This window comes from Pogoniulus pusillus, chromosome 4 (assembly GCF_015220805.1).
Source record: "Pogoniulus pusillus isolate bPogPus1 chromosome 4, bPogPus1.pri, whole genome shotgun sequence".
NCBI lineage: Eukaryota > Metazoa > Chordata > Aves > Piciformes > Lybiidae > Pogoniulus > Pogoniulus pusillus.
This window is the reverse complement of record NC_087267.1, coordinates 20012784-20040676: the sequence shown is the minus strand read 5'-3', so window position 1 is coordinate 20040676 and position 27893 is coordinate 20012784. Positions and strand designations below refer to the sequence as shown.

General features: G+C 40.1%; 1 protein-coding gene across 1 annotated transcript in view; it reads right to left on the bottom strand.

The window, feature by feature from the left end:
- LRRIQ1 (leucine rich repeats and IQ motif containing 1) overlaps positions 1–27893 on the bottom strand; it is a 176408-nt gene that overhangs the window by 37068 nt on the left and 111447 nt on the right. The window contains exons 24-26 of the mRNA XM_064142336.1: positions 13035–13167; positions 9153–9213; positions 2639–2759 (exon numbers count right to left, since the gene is read on the bottom strand). Of these exons, the coding sequence (XP_063998406.1) occupies positions 2639–2759; positions 9153–9213; positions 13035–13167 (315 nt within the window). The remainder of the gene's footprint in view (positions 1–2638; positions 2760–9152; positions 9214–13034; positions 13168–27893) is intronic.

The following is a 27893-nucleotide window of genomic DNA, read 5'->3' as shown; positions in this document are numbered from 1 at the left end:
AGGCTTACAGCTACTAAATGACTCAAATAGACTCTAGACTTTTTCATTGCTTCAGAAAGTGAAACCAAGATGTACAGCACAACAGAAAAGTGTTTTCTAATGAATACATTACAAATGAAGGCAAAATTCAAACGTTTTCAGATTAAGCCTATCACAGGGCTAACAATTTCATTTTCAGAGAGGCGTTCAGTCATAAGCCCACAGGTAGTAGCCTTTTGATCACTGAAAACGAGCCAGTCTTTGGCAAATTGAACTAACTTAATACACCTTTTATATACTGCACATAAATTTGTGCAAAGATGATAGTAAACGTCTGCTTTTATATAGAACATGCCTTACAAATCCATGATGTAAAAGTACATGTAGATGTACATTCAGAAATATATAGAGAAAGATAGATGACCTGAGCCTTTTTAGCCTTAATTCCTGAAAGGAGATTGAATATGTAGTTGTGCTGTAGTAGATGAGTATTTATATATAGATATAGATACAGAGAGAGATAACCAGACACTGCAAACTCTCTGTCTCTCACATTTATGACTCCACTCATTGATGGTTCTTTTCTGCTCCTTTCCTAGTTTCTTCTCTTTGAAGGTATAATACAGTGACACTTCTTTCTTTACTGTTTCCAAGCTCCTAACATAGGTAAGTTGTATATTGAAAGAGCTTATTCTTATTATTATTTCTGGTGTAGGTTACAATCTAGATACACAGTAGCATGAATGCAATGTAGACTATTTAACTCATTTATTCAGGATATGTACACATTTGATCCTGAAAAGCAGAACAGAATGATAATTTTGGCATTAGTATCAGTACTCAGACTTGGCTCACCTAAATTCAGGATCTTAATGTGGAGTCTCCTTCTCTGGAGACTTTGAAGGCCTGTCTGGATGTGTTCCTCTGTGATCTGTGTTAGATAGTATTGTCCTGCTCCGGTAGGGAGGTTGGACTCGATGATCTATTTGGGGTCTCTTCCATCCCCTAACATCCTATGATCCTATGAATCTCATCTAGTTTATATGATAGGGCTTAATCTCTAGCCAATGGAGACAAACAGGAAAGCTCTGGACACAATTCATTCTTTTCTCAGATGGCAGGCAGAGAGAAAAAAAATCTTTCTCTATGGATGTAACTAACTTAGGCTAAGACTTAGAATGGTAAATAATAAATTGTACTCACTGGTTTGTTTATTTTGGGAGGGGGGGATTGGTTGGGTTTTTTTTATTTTTAATTTTTTGCCTATGATGGACTAACAGGTTGTAAATAAATCTTTGTTCTTTATTCCTTACAAAGCACCCCAGAGGAAAAAAAAAAATAGAGATATCAATTATTTCAATTTGCTTACCTTTAAAAGTGAAAAGTCAGCATATATGAAAGCAATAAAACCCCTCAAATCCAGTGTATGAAAGTCAAGCATCAGAAATCAAAGGCTAAACTTTTTGTGCTAGCATAGCTCACCTGTGGAATAATCTATAATATATTATATAGAATATAATTTTTATATAGTATATATACTATATACTATATATAGTATATAGATATATAGTATATAGAATATATTACATATCTTTTTTATATATTATATAATAGCTATAATCTATTATATAGAATATAAACATAAAGAATTCAGTGAAATATCACCAGATAAACAGTTGGAGGAATTTCAAGTGCCCAAGTTATTTAATACTGTTCATATTTTCTTGGGGGGGGGAGGAGGTGTTTGGAGCTTTATCTGTTTGGACAAGACATTGTGTACACAAGTGGCCATGTATGGTATGCCATATTATTAGCAATATATGAAGATTTTCTTCAGTTACACAGAAATTAGCTTAAAATGCTGTAATTTCATTACTTTAAAGTGTTATTTTTTTCTCACTCTCTCTCTCTGCAGATTCTTTTATTAATTTGTATGATGTTAGTGTGGTAAAAACATAAGGGTCTGAAAACATCCACTGCCACTGAGCTATGCTAGGTTCAGTGGGATGCATGTACCACACATCATTGGTAAAAGAACATGATGGAAATCTGTGGCTTGATTAGGATCTACATTCTGGCATTTAGGTATCAAAAGATGTATTTTTCAAATCCCCTTTGAAAGAAGAAAAGTAAAAACAAACAAACAAAGCCCTTAAAAAGAAGGAAAACGTAAAAAAACCCCAAACAAACCAAAACATCCTGGTTTATCATTTAGAGCAAATGCAATCTTTTGAGAACTAGCTGAGCAGAAGACCCAGCACACAGCACAAAGGACTCTAGTTGGAAAGTCCACTGATATTAATGACAGCTCTTTGAAACAGAAGTGTAGAAAGCAGATCTAGCTGAGCAGAAGACCCAGCACACATCACAAAGAACTTCAACTGGAAAGTCCTGCAGGTATTAATGACAACACTTTGAAACAGAAGTGTAGAAACCAGAACTAGCTGAACAGAAGACCTAGCACATATCACAAAGAACTGCAGATATTGATGACTGCCATTTTTAAAGAGGACCACAGAAAACATGTGAAAAGGTTTTACATAAGAGAAAAACAGAACGACAAGGAGCATGTTTTATTAGAGATTCCAAGCATGCTCGGTTCCGTGTAGCATTTAAAAATGATCTTTTAAATGGATTATTGAATGAAAACATAACTTACTTGAAAATCTCGCTGAGTGGCTGTGTGGCTGCTTATTTTTTTCTCTGTTCTCAGTCAAAGCACTTCCACTGGCCATGGAAACGAGGTCTAAATCCGTGTCTTCTCTGCTTACAGGGCTTGCCTGGAAGCAGCGGGAGAGAATGTACACAATCAGGAAACAAAATATAACATTTTCTGAATGCAGCTCACATTACCCCAAATAAACAAACAGGATCTGTCAAACAACCTTCTTCAAAATGATACCACAATCCTTTATTGTTGCCTAGGCTGAACAAATGTACTATGTCAAAGCAGTTTTGTAAATAAGAGCCGATCTTAAAATTGTGGTTTGCGATCTGAGTCAGTGCAACAACAAAAGAAAACATTTTAGTACAGTAATTTTGAAGAAAATCAATCTTGCAGATGGCTGATGAAACCTTAAACAGCTTAAGATCATTTACTGACCAGTCTCTAATTTAAGTTATAGTTGAATGTCACAGATGTCATCTTGGATTATTTTCTGCAATATTTATGTTTTAACCAGGACATGTATCGGTTCAATCAGGCCAGGGCCCAGTAAGTAATTTAATCTTCCAGGGTTTTTTTTTTTTGCTAATTAAACTTAGCCATCAGACAGCATTTTAATTATACTTTAGGCAAGAGTATTATGTTAATTATAACATCCCATGTTGGGACGTTCTGGCATGGGACATGCTACTTGCACGTAACTGTGGGATAATGGAAATGATACTGCATGTTAGCAGCGAGTCCTTGGCTTGAATGCATGCAGGGCAAAGGTTAAAAATACTGACCCAGAGGATACCACACACTGTAAAGGTCAGATTGCTAGTTTTTCAGAAATGTCTTTGCATTTACTCAGCAAGAAGCCCCTTTCCTTGAAATGAAAAGCTGTTCAGCACCAATAGTATTGCTGACTAGATACTACGGGTCGGTAACAACGACAGACTAAAATTAGACACCGCTCAAGAGTGGTCTACAAAATCCCCAGTGTAGTGTCAGTCGACTTGAAGTACTGAACCTAAAGAGGTGTAGTCTCTAGACCTTCAGAAGTGGAATCCAGAAGGAAGGTTGAGTCCTTCCTCTATCTGGGCTGAGAAGACCCAGAGCTAAATATAGGAGTAGAGAACGTTTCTTATGTAAGCCAGCAAACAGCAAAAAAGGAAAGTATGTTAGCGGTAATGTCATGAAACTTTGGCATAATATAGCTGCTCAGACTGCTCGCTAAGGAATCGAGAGACTGGGTCTCAGCTCCTTCCTCTGGGGATTGAAGCCTGCAGCTAGCTCCCTTTTTCTCAGGAAAATGCCGTTACTATAAAGTTGTAGGCTACTCTGGAGGAGACAATCTCCAGACTTCCTGTTCAAACCAGCTCACTGTACCAAAAGCGGCACTGCACCAATGCAGACAGGCTTTGTAGTCCACTCTAACTTAGAGAATTCATGTGAAGTGGAGTCCTGTTTCATTTCCTTGTCTTTACTCAGTCCTGTGTAATGTAAAATTCATTTAAAAATTCATGCATTTTCTAATCAACAGCTGTAAAGAGACAGCGATTTTTATGCTCTTCTTAAGCGCTTGTGTGCCCTTTGTGCTAGCACAAAGAGTTTATCCTTTGATTTCTGATGCTTGACTTTCATACATTTAATGACCACGACTTAAAAGCTTTCCTCTGCATAGGTGGCAGGCTGTAATATTGCTGTTAGCATCAATGTTTTATTTTCTTTTCCACAGCAGTGTCAAGAAACTTTGAAGAGAGTAAGTTTCATCCCACCAACTCTTAATTTTTACAGTCACTTGAAGTTTCTGAGAGCTCTGTATGTCCAAAACCTTCAAATAGACTGCTTTTAGCCTTTCCTTAGTAGAAATAAGGCAATCATTGGGATGTTCAGAGAGAGACAAACCAATGGAACCGATCAGTTTTGTTTTCATCTACCCCGTTTCAATTCACAGCAGAAGTTTTCTAATGTTCCAACTCCCAAGGCCACAGTATTTGAAATAATTAACCTTTCATTATTGAAGCCCTATCATCATGGAATCTGAGGCTTCATCTTCTTTGTGGACAATGTTATTCAATGTTATATGCTGGGTTTTAATGGGGCTGTCTGGGTCTCTGGTGTAAAATATTTGTTGTTTTCTTCCAAATAAAGATAAGAGTTTTCACCCAATTACGGTCAGTGTAATATTTAAGGTTCTATTAATCACTGGAGCAAACTTGATTTCAGGTTTGTAAAGAACCTGATTGAACTGCTTCTGAAGCTAATTAAAACCTTCCCTTTCACATTTATAGCTTAGAGCCAAAAATTTGGAAGAAATTTACCACACTGGTACACTTTTTCACAGCGTGCAGTGCTCAGCTTTGATCTGCAGCAACTGCCACATTGAAGTCCTCAGACCTTTTTGTCATTAATTACTACAAACCTTTTTTCCCAATGAATTGGAAATTAACCTCAATGAGGAGAAACCTTTGCCTTGACTATAGCTCTGCATCTGATCTTTGCCTATCCCAGTGTTCAATTATCAAGATATTCTGAGCTACAAAGCACTTTTAAATTAATTATGAAGTGGTTTACCATGTAGGCAACTTAAAATACACATGAAAATGAATCAGGAAGGCTATCCTAATTGCCATTCAGCAAAATTATGTCAATTTCAACTGCCCAGTTTAAACTGGACAGCATACCTCCCTGCCCAAGCACTTCAGTAGTAGCAGTAAGGAAAATCATCATCAAAATGATCAAGATTAACATAATAAAGTCTTAGATTTACTGCAGGTTACTACTCATAGAATCACAGAACTGTCGGGGCTGGAAGGGACCTCAAAGAGCATCCAGTTCCAACCCCCTTGCCATAGGCAGGGACACCTCACACTAGATCAGGTCGCTCAGAGCCACATCAGCTTGGCCTTAAAAACTTCCAGGGATGAGGCTTCAACCACTTCCCTGAGCAATCTGTTCCAGTGTCTCACCACCCTCGTGATGAAGAACTTTTTCCTAACAACCAATTTGAATCTACTCACTTCCAGTTTTGTTCCTGTGCAAGTTTGAGACAAATTGGAATCAGGAAAAAATAGATTACAGGCTGTGAAAAGGAAAAAAGGTGATGTCTACTTCATTCATAGGTTTGATGAGATGTATAATAGCAAGGGCACAAACATAGATAAGACAGTGTGTGTATCTCTGTCTGTTACAGTCTGTGTTTCTCTTCTGCTTGGATTTGTGTAACTAAGCCTTCTGCTTCTAACCTCCCCTTGCTGATCCTCCAAACTCAACTTTGCATGTAAGGCAGAGTCTGGAATAAGGTAGAGGGGTGGAAAGAAAGTGGAAGGGTGGTTGGGAGCCCCTCCTGGGGACTCTGATTTCTGGGAGGGCTGCTGTGTTTCTGTATTACTTTTTAACTGATACATTTCTGTCTATAGCTGTATCTATTGTAAAGATCTGACTGTATATTATGATAAACTGTAAATATAAAGCTTCATTCCTTAATTTCCAGCCATCTGAGTCTAGTCTGGGTGATTTTATAGGAGGAGGTGGGACAGGTAACACCCAAACCATCACAGGTCCTTCTGGATTTTTCTCATTCCCCTCATTCTACTCAGTTTCTTTGTTCCTGTCCTCAAAATTTAGACAGGATGATTCTATTAATGCAATTCATCTTTTAAATTAAGTCAATCATCCACATCATGGCCAAAACCATTTGCTCCTCATATGGGACTTCAGCTGAACTCTTTCTTACTTTTAACTTGTGTATTTCTGTAAATAGCTGTAGATATTTGCAATATACATTTAAGCACCTGCTTGTATATTGAGCTAAGTTGTGAATATAAAGCTTCATTCCTTGACTTCCAGCCAGCTGCATCTAGTCTGGGTGATTTCCTAAGAGTTGGAGGGTGGGTAACTCCCATCACAGTTCCATTCCCCCTAGTTCTGTCACTACCTGACACCCTAAAAATTCCCTCACCAGCTCTCTTTTAGGTCCTCTCAGATACTGGAAGACCACAATAAGGTCTCCTCCAAGCAAATCATTCCCCAATGAGAAAGGCTAAGACTTCATTGTTAGAATGCAACAATGGAAATGATGTTTTGCACCCATGAAGAATGTCTTCTATTCTTGGAATGTGCACAAATACCAATTAGAACGCTATATTAATTACTACATTCATAATGCAAGCTTATGGAACACACACAAATTAGGGATCCTATTGCACACCAGGAAGTTATGACCAAGCACATGAAATATGCATAAACTACTGGCAATGCCCAGGAATGCTTTCCTCTTTTAATTATCTTTAAAAAAAAAAACCCAACTCTTTTCCTCTTTCTTTCAGCTTACCAGAACTTTTCCTAGTTTTTGATGATTGCATCTATATGTTAACTTCATTTTTTGGTCATTGTTTCATAGCTTTTCCCTGCATTACTGTGCAAAAGCATTGGGACAAAGTTTATGTTCCAAGCTTTTAAAAGTTAAGAGAACTCATATACATTTTAAAACCATAATCCTCTGTCTCTGTGTACAGACCATGTCATTATTTCATTGCCTCTCAAGTACTGCTTTCTGTATTAGAGATACATTTTATTCCCTTTTTTTCTGTTTTTTTTAGCCTTCTATTACGTCTTTGTCTGCACTTCATTCATGTGGAACAGCTATGTAATTATGTGGCACAGGCTGTGACGATCCCATAACGCTGCCAGTTATGTGGGCACACCACATAATACCACTGTGGGATTGCAGCAGTGTTTTGTGGACAGAACTGCCTACTGTAGTAAACAAGATACAATCTACCTATGTGCACATATGCTTACTGACAATTACATAATGTGTAATTTAGATAACATTATCAGATTATGATTTGCTCAAGTTAGAACAATTACTGGTTCAGACTTTGCCTGACAAAAAACCATTAGCATTGCTGCAACCATGGAGGGCCACAAAGATGATCAGAGGGCTGGAGCACCTCTGCTATGAGGACAGGCTATGAGAGTTGGGGCTCTTGAATCTGGAGAAGAGGACTGGAGGAGACTTTGGAGTAGCCTTCCAGTATCTGAAGGGGGCCTATAGGAGGGCCATGAGTAAAAAAGTTAAATCACAGAATCACAGAACCTTAGAGGTTGAAAGGGATCTCCAGAGACCATCAAATACAACCCACCTGCCAAGGTAGGATCCCCTATGGTAGTTCACACAGAATTGCATCCAGGTGGATTTTGAAAGTCTCCAGAGAAGGAGACTCCACAACATCTCTGGGCAGCCTGCTCCAGTGCTCCATCACCCTCAGTGTAGAGAAGTTTCTCCTCATGTTGAGGTGCAGCCTTTTATGTTGCCATTTTGCCATTGGAATGGGCTGCCCAGAAAGGTGGTGGAGTCTGCCATCCCTGGAGGTGTTGACGACAAGACTGGATGAGGCACTTAGTGCCATGGTCTAGTTGACTGGATAGGGCTGGGTGCTAGGTTGGACTGGATGATCTTGGAGATCTCTTCCAACCTGGTTGATTCTATGATTCTGTGTTCCAGTTTGTGTCCATCCATTGCTCCTTGTCTTACTGCTGCGGACCACCGAAAAGAGATTTCCCCCTCCACTTGACACATCATGATGTAAAATACATAGAAAAGAAATTGCAGGAATAAGTCTGATATTATACACCAGTTTTAATAATGTCATATTATATTTCAATATCTGAAGGGGACCCACAGGAAGGCTGGGAAAGTACTGCTTAGAAGGGCTTGTAGTGATAGCCCACAGATAGTAGTAGTAGGTAAAAAGTAGTAGTAGAATGGTTTGAAACTGGAGCAGGATCAATTTAGGTTGGACATAAGGAAGAAATTCTTTAGAATGAGAGTGGTAAAATACTGAAACAGAACTACCCAGATGTGGTTGAAGCCCCAGTTCCTAGGCGACATTCAACATCAGACTCCACACAGCTGTGGGCCAGTTTGATCCAGTTAGAGTTGTCCCTGCTGGCTGCAGGGTGTTTGGACAAGAAGACCTTTGAGGTTCCCTTGCAACCCAGTGTAATCTGTGAAATCAACACAATACTAATTTACTGTGTTTTAATAAATGGCATTGTGGGTGTATTAGGATGATTTAGGTATGTGCCTCACACAATGAAAGGACATTTAAACCTGTCTGATCGAAAAGAAGCTATTTCAGTCAACAGTGTAAGTGGTGCTGAACAGTATGAAATCTTGTTTTGACCTTTTACAAAAGTTTTATTTGGAAGCTTTAAAAAAAACAACCACACAGTAGCATTTGATGTCTTAAAAACAAAGCCAGTTTCAGGTTAGGAAATTAGAAGCCTATATCCACCCATATGGGTTCTGGCATGCCAACGTTTTCTTCTGATCCCCATCAATGGGTGACTTGATTGCCAAAGAGAGAAAACATTAAAGAATTCTAACTGATAAAAAGAAAAAAACACCTCCCAAAAAAAAAAATCTCCTGGTTGTTTTGACACCAAGTATGCATTTGGAAACACCATCAAGGCATAGCTGAGCTCTGCAAAATTCCACAAGGAAAGAAGTTCTTACCACAAGTTGTACTTGTCTGCTGTCACGTATCGCAGGATCTAACTCAGGCAAAAAATGACAGCTGGGAGAAAAAAAAACAACAACATGAAGAATAGAAATTTCAGCCAGTCTCACTCTGCTGGGCTTGCTAAAATACCTGCACAGAATCTTTTCCTGGAAATATTCCTGCATAAGTAGAATCACAGAATGTCAAGCGCTGGAAGTGACCTCAAAAGCTCATCCAGTCCAACCTCCCTACCAGAGCAGGATCACCTACACCAGATCACACAGGAACACGTCCAGGAGGGTTTTGAACATCTCCAGAAAGGGAGACTCCGCAATCCCCCAGGAAGCCGGTTCCAGGGAAAAAGTTTCTCCTTATGTTTCCATGAAACTTCCACCTATTGCCCCTTGTCCTGTCATTGGGCATCAGTGAGCAGAGCCTGGCTCTCTGCTCCTGGTACTCACTCTTTACATCTTTAGAAACATGAATGAGGTCACATCTCAGGCTCCTTTTCTTCCCAGCAATCTCAGGCTCTCCTCATAAGAAATGATACTATATAAAGTAAGTGTGTTCATAGAAGGGCCATGAGGATGATCAGAGGATGATCCACCTCTGCTATAGAGACAGACTGAGAGAGTTGGGGCTGTTTAGTCCAGGCAGGAAAAGGCTCCAAGGTGACCTTATTCCTAGAATCATAGAATCAACCAGGTTGGAAGATACCTCCAAGATCATCCAGGCCAACCTAGCACCCAGCCCTGTCCAATCAACTAGACCATGGCACTAAATGCCTCATGCAGTCCCCTCCTGAACACCTCCAGAGATGGTGACTCCACCACCTCCCTGGGCAGCCCATTCCAATGCCAATTGCCCAGGATACCATTGGCCTTCTTGGCCACAAGGTGCACATTGCTTTGAGTAACAGAGGTTACTCAAAGAATCTGAAGTGAGGCTCCTGGTGGAAACCTCCAGCTGCAAAGGAAGGAGGGAGGAGATCTGCAGTTAAGCCCTGGTGGGCATGCAAGGTGACTTACCAGCAGTGGTGACCAGCAGGCTGAGAGGACACAATTACAACATTATCAAAAATCATATTGCAAATTTCTGGGTCTTATTCATCTCAAGTATCATCACATGTTATGTTGCAGTGGGTTTGTTCAAGTCATCTTAAACATTTGGAGAGATATGGATGTGCTGGAATGCATCCAGAGAAGGGCCACAAGGATGATCAGAGGGCTGGTGCACTTCTGCTATGAGGAGAGGCCTTATTGTGGCCTTCCAGTATCTTAAAGGGACCTACAAGAAAGCTGAGGAGGGACTTTTTTAGGATGTCAGGTAGTGATAGAACCAGGAGGAATGGAACTAAGCTAGGAATGGGTAGATTCAGACTGGACATGAGGAGGATGTTCTTCACCATGAGGGTGGTGAGACCCTGGAATGAGTTGTCCAGGGAGGTGGTAGAGGCTCCATGCCTGGAGGTGTTTAAGGCCAGGCTGGCTGAGGCTCTGAGCAACCTGATTTAGTGTGAGGTGCCCCTGCCTATGGCAGAGAGGTTGGAACTGGATGATCATTGTGGTAACTTCCAACCCTGACAGAATCTATGGTTCTGCGATTCTATGAAGACAATTACAGAACATGAGTAACAGGTAAATATTTTCTGCCTATACTTCCCATGGTCATTGATAAAACTTAGAGAGGGTAAGGATTTCTCCCTACAGAAAGGAACAATATGCAGTCATAGAATCATAGAATCAACCAGGTTGGAAGAGACCTCCAAGATCATCCAGTCCAACCTAGCACCCAGCCCTGGCCAGTCAACTAGACCATGGCACTAAGTGCCTCAGCCAGGCTTTGCTTGAACACCTGCAGGGACAATGACTCCACCACCTCCCCTGGGCAGCCCATTCCAATGCCAATCACTCTCTAAGAACTTCCTCCTAACTTAGAATCATAGAATCAGTCAGGGTTGGAAGGGACCACAAAGATGGGCCTGCAGAATGGTCCTGCCTACAGGGACTCTGTTGGGTTTGATATTTGAGGATATGGTTTAGGGGTGACCTTTGTATAATAGGGATAATGGTTGGACTTGATGATCCTGGGGGTCTTTTTCACCCAGAGTGTTTCTGTGATTCTGTGAATCCCTGTTGGATCTAGGATATCTCTGGCTTGTGTTCCAGCCTCCAATACACATTCCACTTAAGAAGAAATTCATTTTGAAACAAGACTCAAGTTAAAATGCCTACACTAAATCCATTGCTTCCCTACTGACACTTCGCTTGGTTTTATTAGAGGTGCTTGGCATTGTGCCTACTAATGACTTCATTAAGATATCAATGGTTTATATTGCATTTATGACAAAAAATACACTGACTACCTCCTCATGTTAGTTTAGGAAATGAGATTAACTTTTTCCTCAATTGCATGGAAATTTTACCTGGTTAATGACCAAAATTAAACGTAGAAGGAGCATGCTTACAACATTTTTTCTCAAGTCTACTATGGTTTATGTTTTCAAAACAAAATATAAATACATAGTAGCCAGTTAAATTGAGGGGGCTTTCACTTCCTTAATCAAATTTAGCAATATAGGTAATGTTACAGCTGATCTAATAACATAAAATCAAAATATACACAATGAAGCTATAACATATATGATGAATAAGCATTTTTTTCCCCCTCATGCACTACAATAGAAAAAAAAACAGGGCATTGCTGGCAAAAAGCTATGTAGATATTTAGCATAGGTATCTGAATCATTCATCATTTCATTGTCACTGTGGAAGAATCACAGAAGCATAGAATCAACCAGGTTGGAAGAGACCTCCAAGATCATCCAGTCCAACCTAGCACCCAGCCCTAGCCAATCAACTAGACCATGGCACTAAGTGCCTCAGCCAGTGGCCTCCTGAACACCTCCAGGGACAGTGACTCAACCACCTCCCTGGGCAGCCCATTCCAATGCCAATCACTCTCTCTGACAACAACTTCCTCCTAACATCCAGCCTAGACCATCCCTGGCCCAACTTGAGACTGTGTCCCCTTGTTCTGTTACTGGTTGCCTGGGAGAAGAGACCAACCCCACCTGGCTACAGCCTCCCCTCAGGTAGTTGTAGACAGCAATGAGGTCAGCCCTGAGCTTCCTCTTCTGCAGGCTGCACACCCCCAGCTCCCTCAGCCTCCCTTCACAGGGCTGTGCTCTAGGTCCCCCATCAGCCTTGTCACCCTTCTCTGGACACATTCCAGTACCTCAACATCTCTCTTGAGCCAAGGTACAATATCTGTACAATTGCTACAAACCCAATCCTAAAGGGTACCACGTCTGGGAGCTGGGAATTTGCTGTACTGGCTGCTAGATACAAAGCTATGTTTGGTTAGGGAGGTGGTAGTGAGGGGCCTGGAGCACAGCCCTGTGAGGAGAAGCTGACGGAGCTGGGGGTGTGCAGCCTGGAGAAGAGGAGGCTCAGGGCTGACCTCATTGCTGTCTACAACTCCCTGAAGGGAGGCTGTAGCCAGGTGGGGGTTGGTCACTTCTGCCAGGCAACCAGCAACAGAACAAGGGGACACAATCTCAAGTTGCACCAGGGGAGGTCTAGGCTGGATGTTAGGAGGGAGTTGTTGTCAGAGAGAGTGATTGCCATTGGAATGGGCTGCCCAGGGAGGTCGTGGAGTCACTGTCCCTGGAGGTGTTCAAGCAAAGCCTGGCTGAGGCACTTAGTGCCATGGTCTGGTTGACTGGTTGGGGCTGGGTGCTAGTTTGGACTGGATGATTTTGGTGGATGATTTTGGAGGTCTCTTCCAACCTGGTTGATTCTATGATTCTATGAACCTAGGAGATCACTTTACAAGATAAACTTAAAATGAACAAAAAAGGAAAAAAAAATCAAATTCAAAGGCAATGACCTCACCATTTCATGTTTTGGGAACTGGATGTTTTATAGTCCAAAACCTGTGTACAAAGCTGCTGGTATGTAAAGTCGATTCTCTTCTGCAATTTATCATCTAAAGTAGTATCCAATTGAGAAAATTCTTCTTTTTCACCTGGGGAAGAGAAAAAGATATTCTTGTCTTTCATTAACATTTTAAAAAACACTGTTGTTGTTTAATATTCCTTGGTTCAATTTTTGTTGTACTGCTTTTTTACCAGGGAGGGCAGGGAGGGAAAAGGCAATTAATTTTCTAGAGGCCAACTAATTTGAATTTCCTCAGATACATTTCAAAAATAGTTTAACTTTTCTTTTTATGAATTATTATTTTTTGGGGGGGTTGAATATTTGTCTTCTAAATGCATTTGTTTTTTTTATTGGGAAATAAATTGTCCTTTATTCTTAAATATATATACATATATATCTATAAACATAAACATATAAATGACAGCCAACTGTGTCCTGGGCTGCAGCAAGAGCAGCATGGCCAGCAGGCCAAGGGAGGGGATTCTGCCCCTTTACTCTGCTCTCCTGAGACCCCACTTGGAGTACTGTGTACATTTCTGGAGCCCCCAACACAAGAAGGACATGCAACTGCTGGAGCCAGTCCAGAGGAGGCCACAAAGATACTCAGAAGACTGCAGCAGCTCTGCTATGAGGACAGGCTACAAGAGTTGGGGCTCTTCAGCCTGGAGAAGAGAAGGCTTCAAGGAGACCTTGTAGTACCCTTCCAGTATCTGAAAGGAACCTACAGGAGGGCTGGGGAGGGACTATTTACAAGGTCTTGTAAGGACAAGATGAGGAGTAATGGGTTTAAACTAGCAGAGGAGAGATTCAAACTAGATGTTAGGAAGTTCTTTACAGTGAGAGTGGTGAGATACAGGAAAAAGTTGCCCAGAGAGGTTGTGGATGCTCCCTCCCTGGAGGTGTTCAAAACTAGGTTAGATGAGGCCTCGAGTGACTTGTTCCAGTGGGAGGTGTCCCTGCCTATGGTGGGGGGTTGGAATGGGCTGATCTTTGAGGTCCCTTCCAACCTAAACCGTTCTATGATTCTATATTACACATAAAATGCTTGCCATATTGTCTATTTGCTAACTCTATCATTAAGAATACAGATTAGCTTATATTTACACTGGAATGTGTCCAGAGAAGGGCGACAAAGCTGGTGAAAGGTCTGGAACACAAACTCTATGAGGAGAGGCTGAGGTAGCTGGGGTTGTTTAGTCTGCAGAAGAGAAGGCTCAGGGCTGACCTCATTGCTGTCTACAACTCCCTGAAGGGAGGCTATAGCCAGGTGGGGTTGGTCTCTTCTGCCAAGCAACCAGCAACAGAACAAGGGGACACAGTCTCAAGATGTGCAATCAGGAGAGGTCTAGGCTGGATGCTAGGAGGAAGTTCTTCACAGAGAGAGTGATTGGCATTGGAATGGGCTGCCCAGGGAGGTGGTGGAGTCACCATCTCTGGAGGTGTTGAAGCAAAGCCTGGCTGAGGCACTTAGTGCCATGGTCTGGTTGACTGGATAGGGCTGGGTGCTAGGTTGAACTGGATGATCTTGGAGGTCTATTCCAACCTGGTTGATTCTATGATTCTATTCTACGCTACATATCAATCTACATAGTAAAAAAACAATAATCACCATTATATGCAAGCCTGGACACATGACAACTTTATTCCTCTCATCTTTTACTGATATCATTTATTAAGATATTTTAATGTCAATGTATAATAATTGCATTTAAAAGAAATTTGATGCATGATATTATTTTTCACAACTTAATATCTGCGTTTGGATCACAAAAAAAACCACCATCCAGTAACCAGAATAAACCATCCAATAAACCAGAATAAAATAACAACAGTGTGGGGGGGAAAAAAGCTACAAAATTCTGGAGGTCCTGGATTTTGGAACTGTTCTGGTACATCCTAGATATGATTTGAAGGAAGAGAATATAAGAACTGGAGGAGCCGGAAGAGGAAGCATTATTGTTGCACAGGGATACTAATGAAGAACTGAAGAGGAAGGATTAGTGTTACACAGGGATATTGATGAAGAACTGAAGAGGAAGGATTAGTGTTACACAGGGATGTTGATGAAGAACTGAAGAGGAAGCATCATTGTTGCACAGGGATATTGATGAAGAACTGAAGAGGAAGCATCATTGTTGCACAGGGATATTGATGAAGAACTGAAGAGGAAGCATTATTGTTGCACAGGGATACTAATGAAGAACTGAAGAGGAAGCATCATTGTTTCACAGGGATATTGATGAAGAACTGAAGAGGAAGCATCATTGTTTCACAGGGATATTGATGAAGAACTGAAGAGGAAGCATCATTGCTGCACAGGGATATTGATGAAGAACTGAAGAGGAAGCATCATTGCTGCACAGGGATATTGATGAAGAACTGAAGAGGAAGCATCATTGTTGCACAGGGATATTAATGACTTAGAATAATCTATTATTTTCTACCCTTATGCATCCAACATATGTTATTTTATGTTAGGTTATGCCCTTTTGGCACCTTTGACTTGGGGCTTTTATGAAACATTGGCATTTTTCTTCTTCTCTTTAATGTAATTTTGGATTATACTGAGTTATCCTCCCTCTTGCTGATTGTTCCCTTTTCTTCTCCCAAGATTTTTCTTTCTTTCTTTTGGTATTAGGTGAATTCAGCAGCTACTGGAAATTGCTTAGTGAACTGTAGAAGCATACCTGTCCTTTTTCACTTGAACCAGTACAGAAGGTAGTTCACTTGACTACCATTACAGCTGTGATTTAACTACCAATAACTGTAAAGGGAGTGGAGGTGAATATGTCAGAACTGACTTTGAGATTCATGGCTTTCTTATATTTCTTATTATAAGACTTAGGTTTTATTCATAGAATCATAGCATTATGACCATGATTTAACTACCAATAACTGCAAGGTGGGGTGGTGGTGAATATGTCAGAACTGACTTTGAGATTGTTTTCTTCTATTTCTTATTGTAAGACTTCATTTTTATTCATAGAATTATAGCATTATGACTATTATTCAACTACCAATAACTGTAAAGGGAGTGGTGGTGAATACATCAGAACTGACTTTGAGATTAATGGTTTTCATCTATTTGTTATTTGAAGACTTAGTTTTTATTCATAGAATCATACCACTATGACTATGATTTAACTACCAATAACTGTAAGGGGGTGGTGGTGAATATGTCAGAACTGACTCTGAGATTAATGGTTTTCTTACATTCCTTAGAGTAAGACTTAGTTTTTATTCATGTTTTAACAACATTAAATGAAATTATCATAGAATCATAGACTCATAGAATCAACCAGGTTGGAAGAGACCTCCAAGATCATCCAGTCCAACCTATCACCCAGCCCTATCCAGACAACTAGACCATCTTGCATAAGCTGAAAACATAGTTGCTCACTTGTATTTTGCCTGGTATTGCAGTGAGCTCATTGCTCCCATCTTTTAGCTCTAAGGGAGTATTGTTCAAATATTGTAGCTTCTTATTTCACATTTGGAACTACAAACATCTTTTGGTTGTGCTGTTTGCCTTGGTATAGAGAATCTTCATTTAAATCAAATCCATTTCTTTGGCTGGGTATGTTCAACTGCCAAACCTATCATTAGTTGACTAAAATCAGACAAGTTACTGGTTGAGAATTTGAAGTCATATATATCTTGCTAGTGAGCCACAGACTAGAATCACAGAATCATAGAATCAGCCAGGTTGGAAGAGACATCCAAGCTCATCCAGTCCAACCTAGCACCCAGCCCCAACCAGTCAACCAGACCATGGCACTAAGTGCCTCAGCCAGGCTTTGCCTCAACATCTCCAGAGATGGTGACTCCACCACCTCCCTGGGCAGCCCATTCCAATGCCAATCACTCTCTCTGCCAACAAATTCCTCCTAACATCCAGCCTAAACCTGTCCCCAGAACAATTTGAGACTGGGTCCCCTTGTTCTATTGCTGGTTGCCTGGCAGAAGAGACCAACCCCACCTGGCTACAGCCTCCCTTCAGGTAGTTGTAGACAGCAATGAGGTCACCTCTGAGCCTCCTCTTCTGCAGTCTGTACACCCCCAGCTCCCTCAGCCTCTTCTCACAGGGCTGGGTTCCAGGCCCCTCACCAGCTTCATTGCCCTTCTCTGGACACATTCCAGTACCTCAACATCTCTCTTAGGCAAAACAATTTCTCCTCAGTTGATTCAACAAACTCTCACCTCCTTAGGAAGAGAGAAAATGAAAAGCTTGGATAGACAGTCATGCTGTCTACCCAAATGAGGCCATCAGGAATGACTAGAAGGTCAACCACTCAGGCAGTGCAACTACTAAACTATAAAGAGTCTTAATTACAGAGTTCAACAGCTTCCTTGATGGAAATGGCAGCCATTTTTTTTCTAAGTTTATGACATTGTCTTCCCCAGCTTCTGGCTCACAAGCATGGCTTTCTGACCTTTACAATTTGGAAATGTATAGGTTCCAAGTCTGCAGCTCCACCAGTACCTCTATGGTTCTTCAGAGGAATCACAGAGTGGTCCAGGCTGGGAGAGATATCCAGAGGTCATCTAGTCCAACCCCCTCTGCAGTCAGCAGGGACATTCTCAACTACATCAGGTTGCCCAGAGCCCTGTTGAGTCTCGCCTTGAATGGATCCAGGGGTGGGGCCCCAACCACCTCCCTGGGCAACCTGTTGCAGCGTTCCACCAGCCTCATAGTAAAGAACCTGTTCATAACATCCAATCTAAATCTGCTCTCCTCTAGTTGGAAGCCATTTCCCCTTGTCCTGTCACTGCAGGCCTTTGTAAACAATTTCTCTCCATCCTTTATGTAGGCCTCCTTTAGATACTAGAAGACTGCTCTTAGGTGTCTTAGATGAAGAGGATCAGAACCAGGAGACTTATAGCAGGAGTAAGAAACATTCTGCATAACTATGTGAGTGCCATCTTGGAGACTGAGCCTTCTGCTTTTTAGCATATGTTCTCCAATGGGGAGTAATTTCCCAAGAAATTAACTTTAGTCTTTTCCTGATCCAGACTTACAGAAAATTTAGTTATCACCTTTGCTCTCAGGACAATTCCTTCTTCCAAATAAGGAAGAATTCCTTCTTCCTTAAAAATATCAATATTGTTTATGCATTTACTAAAATGTTTCCACATTTTCCTCTATTAAAAGGGATATTTTGGTAAGGCTTTAAAACTAAGATTACAGGTTTATGTCTGAGTTTGTGTGTCCATGGTAGACACACAATAAAGTAAGATAAAACTTTTCTTTTTAAAAAAACAAACAAACAAAACTTTTAACTGCTTATTTTTATAAAATGATTGTTACTAATTTGCCTTAGCAGCAGCTTGATTTTCTGGAGTGAATTATGTTTGAAACATAGAATCAGAGAATCAAGCAGGTTAAAAGAGACCTCCAACATCATCCAGGCCAACCTAGCAACCAGCCCTATCCAGTCAACCACACCATGGCACTAAGTGCCTCAGCCAGGCTTTGCTTCAACACCTCCAGGGACAGTGACTCCACCATCTCCCTGGGCAGCCCATTCCAATGCCAATCACTCTCTCTGACAACAACTTCCTCCTAACATCCAGCCTAGACCTCCCCTGATTGCACAACTTGAGACTGTGGCCCCTTGTTCTGTTGCTGGTTGCCTGGCAGAAGAGACCAACCCCTACCTGGCTACAGCCTCCCTTCAGGTAGTTGTAGACAGCAATGAGGTCAGCCCTGAGCCTCCTCTTCTCCAGGCTGCACGCCCCCAGCTCTGTCAGCCTCTCCTCACAGGGCTGTGCTCCAGGCCCCTCACCAGCCTTGTTGCCCTTCTCTGGACACATTTTTCTCTCCAGTGGCCAGACACCACTCAATAATTTGGTTAGCATCTGGCTATATCCCAATTTCTGCTATTTTTTAAATAGTAACAGCTCTCTTTTTAATTCTGACCAGAACATACTATGCTATGAATTAAAACACAGCATTATCACTTTTCTAGTCTACTTATGAACATCATGTGCTTGAGGCTTTGGTGTACCAGCAGCATTAACACTTATTTGCTTGATAGCTTTCTTAAAGTAGAGCTTTGGCTTTTTTTGTTGGGTTTTTGGTTTGGTTGGGTTTTTTTTTTTCTTCTTTTTTTAAACCTGGACCTGATTTTGTAGCAAATTCCTCTGAAGTTCCAAAGAACAGCAAGCATTCTGCATCTTTGAAATAGATCAGACCTATAATCTTTAATTGTTAAACCCAGACAACTCTTAGAATTTCAAAGGGAAAAGGAAGGCACCCAAATTAATCTCAGAGGTATTTAAAGTATCATGTGGTCATTAGATTATCACTTCTAAGCTTTCAATCTTTCTGATTCATTTCTTTATTTTGGTGGGCTTTTTTTTCACATATAATGACACAATAATTTAAGATTGGAATAGTCTTACATTTGGTTTTAATCCAGTAATCATTTGTAGGTGTTGCCAATTGATCATCCATTCACATGCTATGCACATAGGCTAGACCCAGTGCGGCTTCCAGGGACACCTACTCCCATCTTCCCACAGAATTTGGGCATTTATCTCCTTATTGAAGGAAGAGGGAACTTGCTCAGATAGGCCTAGGAACCTGAAATATACTTAGAATGATAGAATCAACCAGGTTGGAAGAGACCTCCAAGATCATCCAGGCCATCGTAGCACCCATCCCTGGCCAATCAACCAGACCATGACACTAAGTGTCTCAGCCAGGCTTTGCTTCAACACCTCCAGGGATGGCAACTCCACACCTCCCTGGGCAGCCCATTCCAATGCCAATCACTCTCTCTGCCAATAACTTCCTCCGAACACCCAGCCTAGACCTCCCTTCAGGTAGTTGTAGACAGCAATGAGGTCTGCCCTGAGCCTCCTCTTCTCCAGGCTGCACACCCCCAGCTCCCTCAGCCTCTCCTCACAGAGCTGTGCTCCAGGCCCCTCACCAGCTTCATCACCCTTCTCTGGACATGTTCCAATATCTCAACATCTCTCTTGAATTGAGGAGCCCAGAACTGGACACAGTACTCAAGGTGTGGCCTGACTAATGTTGAGTACAGGGGCAGAATAACCTCCCCTGTCCTACTGGCAACACTATTCCTGATACTTAGAGATAAACATTACAGAAAAGTAAGACATTATTTCCTAAGTCCTTAGATCAAAATACAAACTCAGAAGGATCTGAACAAGGGTTCAAGAGAAACATTATTCACCATCTGTCCAATTAGTTTGCTGGACATAGGATCATAGAATTATTGTGATTGGAAAAGACCTCTACTGTCACTGAATCCAACTGCCATGTCCTGAGACAGAATGAGTCATGTCCAGTTTAAACTATGGTTGCTACCTATGTACTTGAAGTTATACTATATCTGGACAAACCATTAAATGAGTCAAAGAAGGGCTAGGAATCTGTGCTCTACTTCCAGTGAAGTTTTCTAAATTCTAGGTTGAGTCAGTTTTCCTCTCCTAAGTTTTTCTTCAAGACCGATGTATTTTGTGCCCTCAGCTTTAAAAAGAAGACTGGAGCACACCCAAAGTGATTAGCGCAGTACATGAGAGCTGAGGATTCAAATCCCACCAGGCTGTTGAGTATCGAAGCCTATGCCTCCCACTGACTAAAGAGTACCTTGCACCCACACTCCTCAGTGCTCAGGCAAGCGCTCTTAACAGCACACAAAAAGAAGCAAGATAGTTACACCAACACTACATTCAGCACAGTCTTTTAAATCCTGCATTTTAATTTTCAGATTCTATATCCAGGAAGCATCTACTCTGATTGCTGTAAACCCAACTTAGCTCCGCAACTCTTTGTTAATTTACATGCAAGACGATGCTGAGCAACCTGATTCAACGCAGTGATTCCCCTTCCCACCAAAATCTGTTTGTTGCTGATGAGAAGACAAAAGGTCTAACTTTAACTCATCATATGTTTCTTGAAACAGAGAAATGTGTGGAGATGTCTGCATTGCATCTAACCTACTACAGTTACATTTTCCGTTTAGAGAGTGATCTAATTCGCCTCAAAATTTGCTTCATACAGGGTACAGTGCAAATAAAATAAGAGACTAAGAAAACTGAGATCTACAATGTGAAAAGAAGGGCCTGGAATATACAGTAAGAGACTAAGAAAACTGAGACCTATGATGTGAAAAGAAGAGCCTGGAATATACAGTAAGAGACTAAGAAAACTAAGACCTATGATATGAAAAGAAGAGACTGGAATATAAAGTAAGAGACTAAGAAAACTAAAACCTACGATGTGAAAAGAAGAGCCTGGAATATACAGTAAGAGACTAAGAAAATTAAGACCTATGATATGAAAAGAAGAGACTGGAATATAAAGTAATAGACTAAGAAAACTAAGACCTATGATATGAAAAGAAGAGACTGGAATATAAAGTAAGAGACTAAGAAAACTAAGACCTATGATACGAAAAGAAGAGCCTGGAATATAAAGTAAGAGACTAAGAAAACTAAGACCTACGATGTGAAAAGAAGAGCCTGGAATATAAAGTAAGAGACTAAGAAAACTAAGACCTACGATGCGAAAAGAAGAGCCTGGAATATAAAGTAAGAGACTAAGAAAACTAAGACCTACGATGCAAAAAGAAGAGACTGGAATATACAGTAAGAGACTAAGAAAACTAAGACCTACGATGTGAAAAGAAGAGCCTGGAATATAAAGTAAGAGACTAAGAAAACTAAGACCTACGATGCGAAAAGAAGAGCCTGGGATTTCTTCAGCATTTTAGTTTTCCTCCTTTAATATAAAAAATCTGTGACCAGAGTTAATTTCATCAATATGTATTTTGAAAGTGCTCTTCATATAAGTATAAAATGAATGGCTATGCTATTAATAAATTGATTTCTTTCCTATCTGTCAGTATTATGGCATACATTAGATAATGTCTACATTAAGAGTCTGTGTTTCAGTGCACATACTCCGTACAAATATTATTCTGAATGAAAATCAAAATTATATGCATCTCATGAGGGTTTTTATCATTTTTCCTAGGCCTTCTATACAGCTACGTTATGACACACATCAATAAATAACCTCGAGATCCCAAATCTAACTTTTAACCTCGTTTTCTCCATAAGTTAACCAGCAAAATGGCATTATTTCTGTGACTACCTCTGTAACGCTCACAGAACAGAAAGCAGGAACAACATAAGAGCAACGCTGATACCGAGGCAAGAAACTGCAGAATTTGGAAACTGGAGAAAAACAACAATGACAACAACAACAACAACAATAGTAATAATAGTAGTAAAAACAACAACAGCAGTTATCATCATCCGCAGAAGCAGCAGTAGTCACAGCAGCAGCAGCAGCATAACAACCTCCCCACCTCTAGCCCTTAACCCATCCAGAAACTTACAGTAAAATGTAGGAGAAATGAGTGGAATTTCTTCTCTTCCACAAAAAAAAAAAGTGGATTTATTTTGTCACAAGTCACTAAAGACACTTAAGGCCTACACAGCAATCACTACACACCCAAAATACTGACTTGTGGCAAAATACTGGCATTTAGAGTGATCTTTAGCATGCTAGCAGGTATGCAGGTTTTTCTCCAGATTGTAAACAAAGTCTAGTATATTACTATTTTGCCAGCATCCTTCTCTTCTCTTCTCTCTTTATCTGCTTTGTAATGACTTCCTTTTCACCACAAGACTCTTCTTGACCTCACTCTCACACATTTCCTCCTTCACCAAACCCAGGTATTCACCACACCCTCAGTTAATACTACAGTTTTTATTCTGGCTGTCCTTTTCCTCCCTGTTTTCATATCTATTTTTTGCTGTCTTTAACACTGTGCTCTGTTTCTGGGTGATTTAACAGAACTAATGAAGCTTCACTTATTGAGTTCATGCTTCGTCACTGGTTAGATTTCAGCCTATGCTTTCTGTGTTATCTCTTTCACGTCCTATTATTAATTGTGGAAAAGCTGAGATTTCACTGAGATTCCTAAACCACTGAAACTACAAATTTCAGCTTCTGAAGTCAAGGCTAACAGGATTTCATATTTGTCCCTTCCCACAATTTTCTATTCTGTTTGTGCTTCCTGCCTCTGCAGAAACACTACTATTTAGCAGTAGCAATTAGCACTTATCCCTGTCTTATTGTTTAAATTCAATTTGTTCTTTCCCCACATGGAGGTAAATCCAAGTCTTAATCTTCAGTGGTGTACTTTTAAGTTACTTCATTTAAAATGACTTCTCCCTATTCACGTCACAACATTGTTGATGAACTTTCCCTGATTATTTAATCTCTTTCATTCCAGCCCTCCGATCACACAAATACATTGCAAACTACCAGTCCCTATTAAATTGCTGATGTCTTTCACTCCTCCCATGAACATGGTACATTTCCCTTTGAATTGCTTTGTAAGCTTTACTTTCCTGGCACTGACTTCAAGGGAGCATTAAACACTGTTTCGATTTATCCAACTTTCACAACTTTTATGGGCTGTCATCACTTTCTGTACTCCACCATTTACTTTAAACACAGCTTCTCGTTTATCTTCTCCAACTCCCTTCATAACAATATCAGTTTCATATCATGATATTTCCTAAAACATACAACACCTCTGCGAGTGAATGCATAAACCTAAAGAAATATTTCACCTGAGGTGTGTACAGCAAGCTGCCACACAGGCAGCTGCTGATTGGATTGTGGGTTTTTTGGAGGCTAATTCATGACTATTCTGATCAGGCATTGAATCTTGGCTTAAGAAATTGAAGTTCTCTTTGGAGAAAGACACGAGGATTGCATAGTGAAGGGCTAACGACACAAAGAATGTAAGAATAGGTTGCCTGGGTCAACTAGAAATAAGGAGAAATAAAGGAACAGGAGTGCACTGTTTTAAAGCGGGTCCACACTCTCTTAACACATTGTCTGCCAAAGAAAGAATTATTTCTTCCAAATGTAAGCCAAAAGCCAGACTAATATTCTATGACTTGATTTGACTGATCAATTTTGTGCTATTTAAAGCACGACCCTTAAATTTACAGAGACTGCAGTTCAGATACATTCATAGCAAGGGAATATGCAGCAAAATACATTTATTTCCTCAGAATGCCACAGCAGTCATTGAACATGGAAACAAGATATATAGTTATGGTTCTTTACCTTAACCTCAGTGAATGACAAAGCTCATGTGAATTTTTTTTGCCATAAGAAAGCGGGGGGGGGGGGGGGGGAGGGAAAGAAAGTGGGAAAAAAGCAGGACAATAACCTAAACAAACTTTTCTTTATTAAGAGCATGATTTTTTTTCTGAAGCTTTTCAAGTTTGGAAATGCAAATATCAAGCTCTGTGATTTTTCATTTATGAAGTTTTTGATGCAATGCTGCTCAGTAGCTGACTCCACTCATTTGAAACATTGTCAGCTGCTTCTGGGTGTTTTTGTTGGTACTAAGGCAAGTATTGAAGGTATCCAAGCATCGAATTCTTTAGCCCCAGTATACTGCACTCTTATATCGTGGCAATAGTATAATGTGGTTGCACAGGGAGACAACACTGATGAGCACTCAGAGCGTTACAACTATGAAGAACAGACTAACATTCCTCAGTCCAGCTTCCCAAAGGCAGGCTCGTTTTATGTGTAGGTTGGGAAATAACAGGAAATAACTTCACCTTTGAAAAAGTAGGTTGGTTCTTTCTTAAAAACAGAACAAACCATAACAAACTTTAAATCCAACCTCTAACTCTACAAAAAATGGGGAAACTACAGGGTTGATATCCTACCCAGATACACACAAAGAGTTCCTGGTGTAAACTACTCTTTCCTGCAATCAACACACTTCAAGATCCACTCAGGCTTTTACAAGTTCAAAAACTACATCAAAAACCCTACAGCATTGTGCTGCACTTTCTCATTATTCTTTTGTGTAGTCTTCTATGAACAGGGTGTTCTGTAGTCTACATACTGCTTGCTTCAGTCCCTCACCACGGACAAGTTTCAACAGCAGCACTGCCGAAAAGTAAATCTGGAGTATAGCTGAGAGAAACCCAGAGATCTTTGGCTAGTCAAGGTCCTGGAAGAACCAAAGAAATCAAGGAGGCATGAAAGAAGATTTTGAAACAAGGTGTTCAGCATTGCCATGCTTAGTTATTAATAAGTAAATGTAAGGAATAAATAAGAATAGGAATGTAAGTAAATGTAAGGAATAAATAAATGAGAGATAGATTGAGCCTGTTTTTGTTTGTTCTTATCACCTACACCTCACATAGTTTGTATCATCTCATCCTCCAAATCTTCCTAGTACGGACCCCGTTCTTTGTCTTTTCTCATAATCTCTGGAAATTAACAAATCCCCTCCCAACAGACTTGCTCTCCTGAAAAGAGGAATGTGTTTTATATTGGTCAGGAGAAAATTAAGAAATGCATAACATCAACAAGTTGTTTTTTTACAGAACCCTTTGATAGATTTTATTTTTAGACATTCCCACTTGTTAAGATCAACTGACAGAAACAATCAAGAACTTGGATAGAAGTCTTCAGTTGCTCAGTAACGAAACAGTATTCCTGAGCAAGAAACGATTGTCAGTCCCCATGGAGTTGAAGCCACAGAAATACCTTACTTTAAATTCAACAAACCAAGCAAAATTATTTAAGACATCAGATCTTCCAAAGGAATTACATTTAAAAAAAAACAAAACTCAACTCCAAATGTTTGTAAGAGTGCAGGATGCCTAACTACTATGTTGTCCCCTATCAAGAGGGCAAAAAATTCCAAACCACAAGGAATTTTGTTGTGACAGTCATTAATGTAGGTTTTCTTTCTGCTGGAGGATTTAGAAGTACATGAAAGGGACAAACAATCCAAATGCAGCCAAAGATTCATTCCAAATTAAAAGGTAAGGTTTCTATGCGACAAGAAGCTACACAAGCAAGTGTTAAAGACAATCATTGGAAGCAGCAGAAAGTCAGGAAAGTTGACATATAGCCCTTCAATGGCTGCCTCGTCATTTGAATGACTCAGTAATTAAAACATGTCATTTTGCGTCAGAGCTTGGCAACATTAAAGGCTTTGCTATGTTTAGGAGATAGTTACCTGAGTGATGTATGAACTTGTTTTGTAAGAGCTCATGTTCGCCAACAGACATGACGTACACGGGTGCCATCTGACTGGCACCTATTCATGAAGAATACTCAAAGGGAAAAACTGAAGTTATTTTATGCATAGCAATGTATTGTTCAGTTATAAATATTTATGAGTTGGCCATCCACTACGTGTACACATCATTTTGATTTGAAAGTGGTTTATTTTGTGTGAATTCATCTCTTTCTGATGTTGACTTGAAATACCTGTTGATACTTGATGAAGGTATTGAGACAACAATTCAGTTTAGTGCAAGAACTACCCTACACTGTCACAAAGACACACACACATCCTACACAGGCTAAATGCAAGGCTGCTGTTTAATTTACTTTACAGCAAAACACAGAGGTACCACTGAAGATCAGGCCTGTCATCATGCCAAGCATTGTATAAACAAGGCTTGATTTAGTGCTCACTGAATTAAAATGGAAAGACGTCACAGATGGATGTGGTTTTATTTCTTAAGACCCTATGTCTAAAGGGAATTAATCCTCAAGCATGTACAGCTCTGATATATTTATATTCAGCTTAAAAACAGCCATAAATATTAAGCTTATGAGTGCCTATAAATAAATATAAAAGTGGTCATTCTTATTAAGCTATACTTAATTGGTTGATACATCACAGAAGGAAACAAAAACCATTAAATTCCACTGTCTAATGAATCCAGTGGGGGGGGGGGGGAAGGCTCTGATACATTTATATTCAGCCATAAATACTAAGCTTATGAGTACCTATAAATAAATACAAAAATAAGAGTGGTCATGCTTATTAAGCTATATTTAATTGGTTGATACTTCACAAAAGGAAATTAAAAGTATGAAATTCCACTGTCTAATGAATCCAGTGGGAAAAAAAAAGGGGGGGGGGGGGGGGGGAGGGGAGGAGGAGGAATCCATTTGTACAGAAGCACAGGTAAAAATAAATCAAACCCAAACCATAATTTGCTTACAAGTTGCCCCAGGTTAATTCTTAACTGCTGTGGCTCAAAGAGCTTTGTATTTTTATAGATTTCTGATTAATTGGACCAGAATTTTCAGCTTGTAAAGACACGAAAAAGGCACTAATTAAGAGACAGTATATCATTTTAGAGACACCAACACCTTCAAGTGTAGTCAGCCTCACAGGAATTAAGTCACAATTAATTTGGATCAGTTATATTTACATTGACACAGTTTGGGTTTGGGTGTTGGGGTTTGTTTTTTTTCTATCTGTGCAGAGAAGCCCTGATGGATTTACTTTAGTGACTGAAGAAATTCCAGTTGAAAAAGGACCAAATTAGCCCTGCCCCCTCTTGTTCTTTCACAGAATTTTGTTTAGACCTTTATCCTCATTTCTTTTTTAATGAGAAAACTAACAAAAAAACAACCCAGTTCTACTACTGCATGGAATTTAATCTTTTATATATATATATATATATGTATTTATATATATATAAATATTTTATTCTTAATTGTGGGTGTGTGTTTCACTAAACTTTTCAGCTACCAAACTCTCCAACTGACTGCCACATATTTCTATGTACATAAAAAAATTGTTTGAGGAGGAGGGAGTAAGGTATACGCCATGAAGACTCTGGATAGGTGAATTTGCCTCGTGTGCATTCTGTTTGTATTTGCAATAGCTTTCAAGACAGGCAGAACTAATTAACTTTCAAATGTAATTTGTTTTACCTGTTGCCTAACAAGAGGGAGAACAGTTGCCCATTCCTCAT